Source organism: Saccostrea echinata, unplaced genomic scaffold, assembly GCF_033153115.1.
Source record: "Saccostrea echinata isolate AGI-Se365-2 ecotype Australia unplaced genomic scaffold, CSIRO_AGI_Sech_v1 ptg000023l, whole genome shotgun sequence".
Taxonomy (NCBI): domain Eukaryota; kingdom Metazoa; phylum Mollusca; class Bivalvia; order Ostreida; family Ostreidae; genus Saccostrea; species Saccostrea echinata.
In genome coordinates this window covers 2,905,098-2,915,522 of record NW_026889772.1, presented here as the reverse complement: position 1 = coordinate 2,915,522, position 10,425 = coordinate 2,905,098, and the positions used below count along the sequence as shown (strand labels likewise).

General features: G+C 34.1%; 1 protein-coding gene across 1 annotated transcript; it reads left to right on the top strand.

Moving 5' to 3' along the window:
- Positions 1-4,728: 4,728 nt before the first annotated feature.
- On the top strand, positions 4,729-9,690 carry LOC133191076 (beta-1,3-galactosyltransferase brn-like). Its single transcript, XM_061326760.1, has 2 exons — positions 4,729-4,863; positions 8,645-9,690. The coding sequence occupies exons 1-2, from the start codon at positions 4,829-4,831 to the stop codon at positions 9,642-9,644; spliced, it is 1,035 nt and encodes a 344-aa protein (XP_061182744.1). The 5' UTR covers positions 4,729-4,828; the 3' UTR covers positions 9,645-9,690.
- Positions 9,691-10,425: the final 735 nt, after the last annotated feature.

Below are 10,425 nucleotides of genomic sequence, written 5' to 3'. Positions count from 1 at the left end.
TGCTGTTCTGTACATTATGTGACAGCCCCTAATGACAACCGATAATTGCTATGTAATTAACGGGGCACATGACATCCCAGGTATTGTATTGCTAGGGTTACCAGGAAGTCCCGGGGTGTGCCTGTTATAACTACACCCAGCTATTGATAAAGTAAATCGAACTGTCCATTAGAATTCTTTTTTTTTTATAATCCCCCTCATTTTTTTCATGATATTTTCTACGTTTATTATTCCGTGATTGTATAGTTATATAATTATTCATGCTCACAACATTTTTGGCAATATTGATATCGACATTGCTACACACATTTATACTAGTCTAATATTTTGCAATATGTTCCACTAGCCATAAGCAATTAGGCAAAAACTTTATAAATTTTTCCTTAATGAATGCAATGTAAAGGGCTATTTTCGATTGTCGATCTTCATAATAGACTGAACTGATTTTTCCAGTCGTTGTAATTTCCAATGACGTCTCAAATTCCTCCGCGGTGAGATTCGGTTGTCAGTACACATCTAATTGTTTGTTCTGTTGTTAGGTTGCAGTCCAACGTCCATTTTCACAATTTCTATTTTTATTCTATATTTGACTAAAATTTGTCATTCAAAAATTTCCTATTACATAACACTGCTTGCATACTCTTACCACTTTAGTGAATTGTATTGCTATTGAAGCTGATATTTCGAACACTCAAAGAATTTACTTTTATTCTGATTGATTGGGGTATTTCTGAAAAGCATTAGATGAGATTAAATTTGGCATCAATTCAATGTTCACGATTTACTCTTTAAATGTCAAGATTTTCATGTACATAGATCAACAACATAAGAGATTGTTATTGTGAAGTGGGTGAAGATACCGAACAGTGATCGAACTCAAAATTCTTAAAAACTACAAATTTGTGAACAGGGCATAAAAACGGACGCCTTGAAATATTCCAAAGGTGGGATCATGTGCCCAGGAGGAGTAAGCATTCTTTGTCGACAGGTCACATCCGTCGTGAGCCTCGGTAACGATCAACTTGAGTAATCCCTAGTCATATGTAGTATAAAAATAATGGCCCAACAATAAATATTAAAAATATTAGAAAGATTACGACCTATTGATAGGTGCGAATAATGTCATTAAAACGACCATAAAATTTTCGGAATGCTGACTGTGAACGAGGCTGTTGAAATCCTTGTAACATCAACTTACTTGTCAGTAGCCTGCTTCGGTTTCAAAAATGATCGTAATCAGAGTATACTCTTGCCTATCGATTAACTTTGGAGAAATAACCGCCATATGCAGGTGACAGTGGAATATTAATACGTTAAGAAGGAAAGTTGAAAATGGAAAAGTTGATGTCATCTTGTTTGTCATGCAGTGTAGTTGTTAACTGGCCATTATCATGTATAGTCAATAAGATATCCAAAAGTGAAACTGTTGTGGCAGACTCTGTAGTGTCTTTTATTTTGAGTTCAATGGGATATATCTAGTCGACATATGAATGAAAGTAACTATTGTTAATTGATAAAACGGCGTCGATATATCTATATGTCGAGTTGAAGGCCACAGCAAGAGTTTTCTTCTTCTCATGTAGAAGATTTTAAATAAATCCTGCTCCATAGAAATATAAAAACAAGTCGGCTAATAAAGGAGCACTAACGAAATTCCAACAGATGGTTAGAAGACCTGGTCTCCAAAGACTACATAGATATTGTCATTGAGGAACTCCAGCATCTTTAAATATCAACTCAGAGCACTTGTGTGTAGAAATCAGAATGATTTTAAAAATTTTTTGGGTGATCAATCACAAGATATGAAAATTTCCGAGTTGGTAGTTTAAGCTCACCTTGACGAAATCTGGCCTTATGTAATTAATCGGCATCCCAGATTAATTTTTTGTGCAGATTTCTATGCCCACTATTGATCAGCGTTACATGATCTCTATGTCTATTTGTACCAGTCAGGTTTCAAATGCTGTATTTTCAGTCAATATTTTCCAGAAGAATGACCAGGTAAATGTATTTGAAGCTTGCTAAAGTTTTAGGTTTATGTCATTCCCAAGTAACTAAGCCCTATGGTGACTAATTTTACGTGGACGATGCATTAGAGATTTCTTAATGAAAGTTCTAGAAGCAGGTTCATTCTAAAGTTACTATAAGCCCTATGTTGACCACGCATGTTTTATGCATCTAGGAAAGCACACTACCAGATTTGCTTCGGATGCTTGATCTGACCAACCTTTTCAAAATTATTAAACCGGTTATTTTTTGTAGCAGGTCCACTCCAAGTAACTATAAGCCGTACCTAGACCAAACTTACTTGGATGATTCATCTAGAAATCAAAGCTACCAGACTTGCTTCGGATACTGTATCTGACCAACATTTTCCTTATCGTGAACAGATTAAATTATTTGAATCAGGTCCACTCTAATGTAACTATAATCTTATGATGACTAGACTTGTGTTAGTGATGCATCTAGAGATGCAAACACAGGCACGTAGCAACGGGGGGGGGGGGGGGGGGGGGTTACAATACTTAACAATACTTAAAGGTCAGTTTTCTTGTGTCAAGTGTGTGTATTTATGTTAAAATTGTTAATATAACACGTCTATTGCGTACATTCAGACGTATTTTAGAAGAAATGTCAGTTGAAGTGTAGACCGTCACCGGTTCGAGTTTTACACGTTTTCCAGAATCAAAACATGAAGGCTTGCGAAGAGAAGTGGATGTAAGCGAAAGCCTGTCCACTTCTCTAAAGAGAATAATGACGTCATACTTACGAGCCTTAAATTATCATTGTTTAACATATTTATGTCGATTACTTCGGATGAATACCGATATAAATGTTTGATCTGTTGTATTTTGTATTGTTTTTGATACCATGACTAGATTTGTAATTCCATAAATAAACACTATGTCATTAATAGAAACAATGTCCTTTGAAGTGTATTACCTTTTCAGTCGTTATTACATGACGTCATAAGGCGTTATTCTATAGCAATTTCCACAGTATGCTGCAAAGGACAGTTTTCTTACGAACATTCTTACCAATTCTGTGTTACCATTGATTTTGTTTTCTTACAGCCAGTGTGAATCCACTAATTATTTACTGATTATCAACACTATGTTGCCATTACTTTGGTTGTGATCTTACCACGATTATACCATTACATTTCTGGTTTTCTTACCAACAGTGTTACAATAACTTTATTTTCTTATCACCGCTGTATTACCATTACTTTGCTCGTTATCTTAGCACTACTTTTTTGTTACCAATACGTGAAAGCATCCCTTTGCCCTCTTTTACCATCATGAAATCGTTACACTTCTGACCTTTACTATTGTAATAATTTTACTTTGCTGGTTTTCTTACTACCATTGTGTCACCATTACTTTGTTGGTTTTCTTACTACCATTGTGTCACCATTACTTTGTTGGTTTTCTTACTACCATTGTGTCACCATTACTTTGTTGGTTTTCTTACTACCATTGTTTAACCTTTACTTTACTGGTTTTCTTACGACCACTTTGTCACCATTACTTTGCTGGTTTTCTCATCACCACTTTGTCACCATTACTTTGCTGGTTTACCATTACCTTGCTGGTTTTCTTACGACCAATGTGTTACCATTATTTTGCTGGTTTTCTCATCACCACTGTGTGACCATTACATTCATGGTGTTACTACCACTTTGTTACCAATACTTTGGTGCCCACCACCACTGTAATGCTATTATTGATCTAGTTTCCTCACTACTTTCATGATATTACTTTGCAATAAACCATTATTTTGCTCTCTTTCACCATCGTGAAACCATCACATTGATGACCTTTTAAATGGCATTGTAATACCATTACTTTGCTGATTTTGTACCGCGTCTTTACTAGACCACAACTGATACCACTAAGATACCAATCTCATCAGCATAGCGTAATCATTTCTTTACTGGGCCTTTCACCATATTGGATTTTTCACTTCCATGCCTTCTCACTGATGGAGTGATTTGATTTTTTTAAATTTTCTTAAATTAAAAGATTATAATTGTGTTTTTAAGTAGGGTTGTATTTTCTGTATCTGTAAGCTTTAAAATATTTTATATTTATGCTGAGTAGAGATGTTATAGTCTCGGAGAAAACTTATTAACCCTATTAGCGCCTTGTTTCGTTTTTCGATGATCAATGAGTTGAAGAGGGTCTATAAACTGCATGCCAACAGTTTTTACGTAATATGTGGATCCAATCAATACACGGTAAATATTAACTACAAAATAGAATTGGTGAACATCATAAGGGGGTTAATGTACTCTTAACAGCTGGGGGAAAACAGGTAGAAGTATTTTACCTGTAAATGACAGTTAACAGCATGAAACACAAAAGCAAATATGTAATGAATTTATTTCTTGTAAATTTTTCGATATTCATTAAACATAACCCCTATAGGTAACAAAACATATAGTCCTGTTTGATCAACAAAATGGGACGTTTTCTTCCCCAGCATTACAGGTACATCGATACCTTTACTCAGTGGCTGCTAAATTGAACATGTTCTTGTGTCTCTGTTTACGTTTTTTTAAACATTGATAAAATTCAATTTACAGGTTTTTATTGTCTTGAATTGGTTTGTTGTTTGCTTTTTTTTTCTTGTTTTGTTTTGGATGTCTCTGTTGAAATACGTTTACACTTTGTATGTTACATTGATAAAATCCTTTTACAGATGTAAAGTGAAATACCTGTCTCCTGTTTGAGAATTCTTACAGCATCCTGCATGGACCGGAAGTAAGGAACTCCTGTCTGAGAATTCTTATAGCAGCCTGCATGGACCGGAAGGAAGGAACGACATGGAATTGTACACACCGAGCTTATGGCAAAAAAGGTAAATCAGAATCAACATCCACAATGGTAATGTTTTTATTCTAACACCATAAGAAAAAAAAGATGTGTTTATGAAACACTGATGCCCCCGTATTGGAGCTTAGGTTAAAGCTTTTCAAAAGTTTAGTTTTTCAAAAGCAGGTCAAACTCACACGTAGAAGGTCTTGAGGTAAAAAAAAATGTAAATTATCAAAGAAAAATCGTCACAGTGAATACACTTGTGGCATATGAAAGTTTCCAAGTTGAAGATCATGAGGTAAAAAAAATAGTACCAACGGAGTATGCACTTTTAAAAAAAACAATTTGTTCAAATTATTTTATTTCTTATTGAAATATCGTCTTTTCAAATTTGAGCAGAATGTAACTTAATTGGTAAAAAGATAATATTCCAAACTGAGAGGTTTTTACTGAAAATATTTTTTTTCCATTTTCAATCGTCTTATCTGCATTGTTGCAATGCTATATAATTTGCACAACTGTATGCAAATGCAGGTAATAATATGTTTACAATTCCTTAATGCAGGGATTTCATGTCTATGTAGTGTGAATGCTGTCTTCAAATTTTGAAATATGTCTCTCAATGCACTCAATGGCCGACTATTACGATAGACATTGTCCAGCTTCACAGACTGTCAGTGCAGGTATTGGCCAACTCCAGTCTGTCAATGCCTGCATTGGCCTTAGAGAGAGTTGTGCAATGCCTGCATTGGCCTTAGAGAGAGTTGTGCAATGCCTGCAATGGCCTTAGAGAGAGTTGTGCAGTGCCTGCATTGGCCTTAGAGAGAGTTGTGCAGTGCCTGCATTGGCCTTAGAGAGAGTTGTTCAATGCCTGCATTGGCCTTAGAGAGAGTTGTGCAGTGCCTGCATTGGCCCTTGAGAGATTCTTGCAGTGCCTGCATTGGCCCTTGAGAGATTCTTGCAGTCCCTGCGTTGGCCCTTGAGAGAGTCTTGCAATATCTGTATTTGCCCTTGAGAGTCTTGCAATACCTGTATTGACCCTTGAGAGATCTTGCAATGCTTCAATTGGTCAACAAAGAACAAATTCCCTTAACAGATAGTCATGAAATTCTTGCATTGGCTGTACTATGAAAAGATTTTCAAACATATTTAGACATTGATGATTCTTAGCGGTAATTACCAAATTATTTTAATTTTTGTAATAGTAGCCACTGCATTGTAAGTTTATTCATTTTCCTAGTGCCCAAATAGATTTTGTTTTTCTTTATTGCCAACTAGTATTAGTCAATTACATTTAGACCAATTTCAATTGCAAATGTGATTCAGATTAAAAACAAATCAGAATAAAAAAAAAATTGCAAGAAATGGAATGGACACTTTGTCAATGTTTCCGTACATACTTTTATTGTGATTTTGGAATTAAGTAAATTAGACTATAACATTTGTTTCGGGCTACTTTTTTTTATCATAATTAACTTTCTTGGTAAATTTATTAAATTTCATTTTTTTTAGTAGTAGAAGCCAAGACTTCTTTCCATAATACTAAAAAAAACATTGATCTTCAATTAAAAAAAAAATAATTCAGAAAAAAAAATTAGAGTTCATTTACCCAAAGAAAAGTAAATACACATTTGTCATATGAAAGCCCAGAACCAACCGTTCAAAAGTTATGTTTAAAAATAAAGTTTTTGCGGACAAACAGACAGACCAAAAAGTATATTCCCCCGAATCTCCGATTCGGGAGCATAAAAAGATTCAGCATAAGTGCAATAACCCGTTTAATAAAATTTGATGTCTAAAAATAAGAAAAATTAGATCGCAAAAGAGATGAATTTCCAATTCGGATTCTAGGATATTTTTTGATACTTTAAATACTTTTTGCTTGTTTACAGTAGAAAAAGGTGAAAATGAGGTAAATTTCGTGACATCACTGGTTTTAACTTCCCATTATAGACAAAGTAAGACAAAGTAAGAAACGGGAAGAAAATATCAAGGAAGATACATTTACCTTAAGGATGCACATTTCTCACTTTTTTAAGAAATATTTTTTTATTACCCTGATGTGGAAAAAATATATCAACATTTGCTATGAAAAAATGATGGCCATAAGTAATGATGAAAGCAATTATGTTTGAAAATGAACAGAAAATCCTGGGTTACATACAGTACGTAACAAAGTAAGTGGATTTAGGAATTTGGTAGAATTTCTTATTACGATTCAAGTGCAAGGCCACCTTTAAAATAATGTTTGCTTGCCCTCTCCCGACCCAGGATGAAAAAAGTTTTGAGTCGGGACATTTTTAGCCAGTCGGCCGGGAGAAGGTGACCAAACAATTTTTTAAAGATGGCTAACTTTTTTTTATTAATCAATTGACGAAAGTTAAACGGCTTTGTTACAATTCACATAACTCCACCTGTTTATATGAATTTCAGTTGATTAGAGAGCTTTCTTCAGTTTTAAGGACCTTCATTGACTAGACTGTAAATGTCTGCCCCCTATATACAAGTTATCTTTCTATAGATGATGGTATGTTGACGCACAAGATAATTATGTAAACATGCAACATAAAATTGTCAACATGCAATATAAATATGTCAACATGAAGCAAAACTATGTTACATTTAAGAACAATGTGTGATAAGAACTTGTTAAATTTTCAAATATTGTCCACGTGTAACTCCCTGCTTGATGCAACTTATTTTGTATTGGCAACTTATTCATGTGGTCAGCATAAATAATAACTTGCATGTCAAAATATTTATTTTGCATGTCAACAAAAATGTTACATGTCAACATCAATAAGCTACATGCTGACATAAATAATTTGCATATAGCATGTTGGAAGTCACATGATGTTTGATAATTTCTGAAAATTTACCAGATTCTTATCTGATCACTCTTGCATGTTGACTTAGTTATGTTGCATTAATTTTGAAATAATTATCTTGCATGTCGACAAAATCTATAGAAAAATAACTTAGCTTTCATATATATAGGTGACAGAAAGAGAAACATGCCGCAATACAAATGTATTTTATAGAGATTTTTCCTATTTATGGTTCTGTGGCTGAGTAGTAGATGTAATCAAAAGCACTGTCTGTGATAAATCACTAACACTGATCTTGGGGAAGAACAAGAAAATTCTCTGTACGATATTGGTGCGTTAAAACTGTGTCCTTCCTGTGCTGTATCGATGACTGAGACGTTGTTATTAACATATTCAGCTAGTAAACTATAGTACAACATCACATAAGATACTTTGTTGGGTTTGATTCTGAATTATTCAAATTTTGAGGTTTTCATATTGTACTACAGGCACTGGGGGCCTACTGGGGACAGAATTGTCTATCCCTGATTATTAACGAGTAAATGATCCCTTTGATGTAATAGAACCTGAATTAAGAGTAGGATTTCATGGGATGAATTATATACCTACCTATTGATTAACCCTACATCATTTAATCGGATTAAAAATATGCATTAACATCTGGTAATGTGGACTATATTTATTCTTTGTTTCCATAATTAATAAACGGAAACACTGATGCTACCTAACAAGTAAATACTCATTAATACGTAAATTGATCCTGTTTGTAAATAGATAGACGTATTTACAAATTACAATTCATAAATGTTCATGTATTTGTTAAGGTGCGTTAACAAACCTTTATAACAAGCATTGCAAACTTTTTAACATACATACATGTATCATCAAAATGTCAGAGGTTTAAAATAAATGTTTTCTGTGCTTACAAAGGTTTATAAAATGCAACTCTTTCATTAAAATGTCCATAATATTGCTAAGTTTATTTTGATATTTCAGGCAGTCGAAGGCTTCTGTGATAAAGAGCGTGCTGTCTATCTACTTCCGGAGTCCAAAGCGAGCTCTATTGTTGACTCTTCTCTTTTTCTCCGTCTTACTACTACTCACTCAGGTATGGGGAATCCTGTTTGGACCTCAGAAGTTCGTCTACAAGTGTTTCGAGGATTATGGATATCCTCTAAATAAGACCGTTGTTAATCCGCATCCATATAGGTACATAACTAACGTGTCATCAACATGCACAGATATCCCGGAAGTTTACGTCATAACCCTCGTCAAATCAGCAGCAGGAAATTTTAAACAGAGACATTATATACGAAGTTCTTGGGGGATAGACGCCAAAAAGAAAAATCTTAGACTTGTTTTTCTTTTAGGATACAATAAGGAGAACCAGTTTATGGTAGAATATGAACAAAACATGCTTGGCGACATTGTTCAACAGGATTTCCAAGAAAATTATTATAATAACACAATAAAAGTCACCATGGCGCTTAACTGGGTTACTACCTTCTGTAAAAATGCAAAATACATTCAGATAGTTGATGATGATATGTTTCTTAACTTTCAAAATGCCCTAGGATTTCTTGAGGAAAAGAAAGAGAGTGCTCGATTTCATCTCTATGCAGGCTATCACATCCGGGAACCTACACCAGACAGAAACATTAAATCTAAGTGGTACATACCTCCCACCCGTTACTCGTTTGACTGTTTCCCACCATATATAGCTGGAGGATATGTCCTCATGAACATTCGAACTGTCTTTGCATTCCAGAAAATCATTCCATATATTCCAAGTTTGCCGTTTGATGATGTATATTTTGGCATTGTTTCTCAGAAACTGTCAATAATTCCGTCCCATATAAATACCTTGGATGTGAGCAGGATCCAAACATCACGGGAGAAAATCAAGTGCCTTATAGCTCTACATGACTATAAATCTCTTAAGGATTTTATGTATGCATACAATGTAACGCATAATAGATTTTTAGAAGGAAGATGACAAAAGGTTTTATTAGACATTGGATTAATTACAATGGAAGTATTGGGGGGGGGGGGGGGGGAGTGTGTTCGCTTACGTATAATTATGGACAAATAATTTGAACTTTATCTATTTATTTTTTGGTTTGAGGGGGGGGGGGGAGAAGGAAGGAGGAACTATACCCTAAGACCCATTGGAACTTTTTTGATTAAATTTTGCCTGGTATGTACATAGAAATCCTTATATTGAATGCTTTGATCTATTTGGCAAAATTTTCTGTACTCATTTAGGGAAGTTAATTTGAATGTTTTTGAAATATAGACACGTCTTTTTCATGTAATGGCTTTTGTAATGTCTTGATAAATGCATCTTTGTTATCTAAAAGTTCGGTTTTTGAGGCCAAGAGCTTAAATCAGAATCAGAGGTAAAAACTAGAGCGCAATGTTAGAAGAGAAGTATAAACATTATTTTATTGTGTATATATAGGTCTTTTTTTTCTTTTCTTTTTAATTTTTGAAAAAACAAATTGGAGGCAGGATAGATGTTTTGGTAGATGCTGACAGTTTATGAATAAAATACTTAAAAGATAAAGGCAGCACCGGTGAGCAAAGTGAACTAGGGGTCCCGGTTATTTAGATTTTTTAAAATTAGATTTTTGATCAGCATTGTTTGATCTCAGCAATTTATTTCAAATTTTGACGGACTTGAAATTAAAAAGAAAATATACTTTATATATTTTATTTTTATACCTAAACATTTTACTCACTTGAGATTGTTTACGTTCCTTGATGACAATATGACA

Coding starts and splice junctions, on each gene's coding strand:
- LOC133191076 (XM_061326760.1), top strand. CDS start 4,829: ATGGAATTGTACACACCGAGCTTATGGCAAAAAAG. Junction 4,864..8,644: donor CCGAGCTTATGGCAAAAAAG/GTAAATCAGAAT, acceptor TTGATATTTCAG/GCAGTCGAAGGCTTCTGTGA.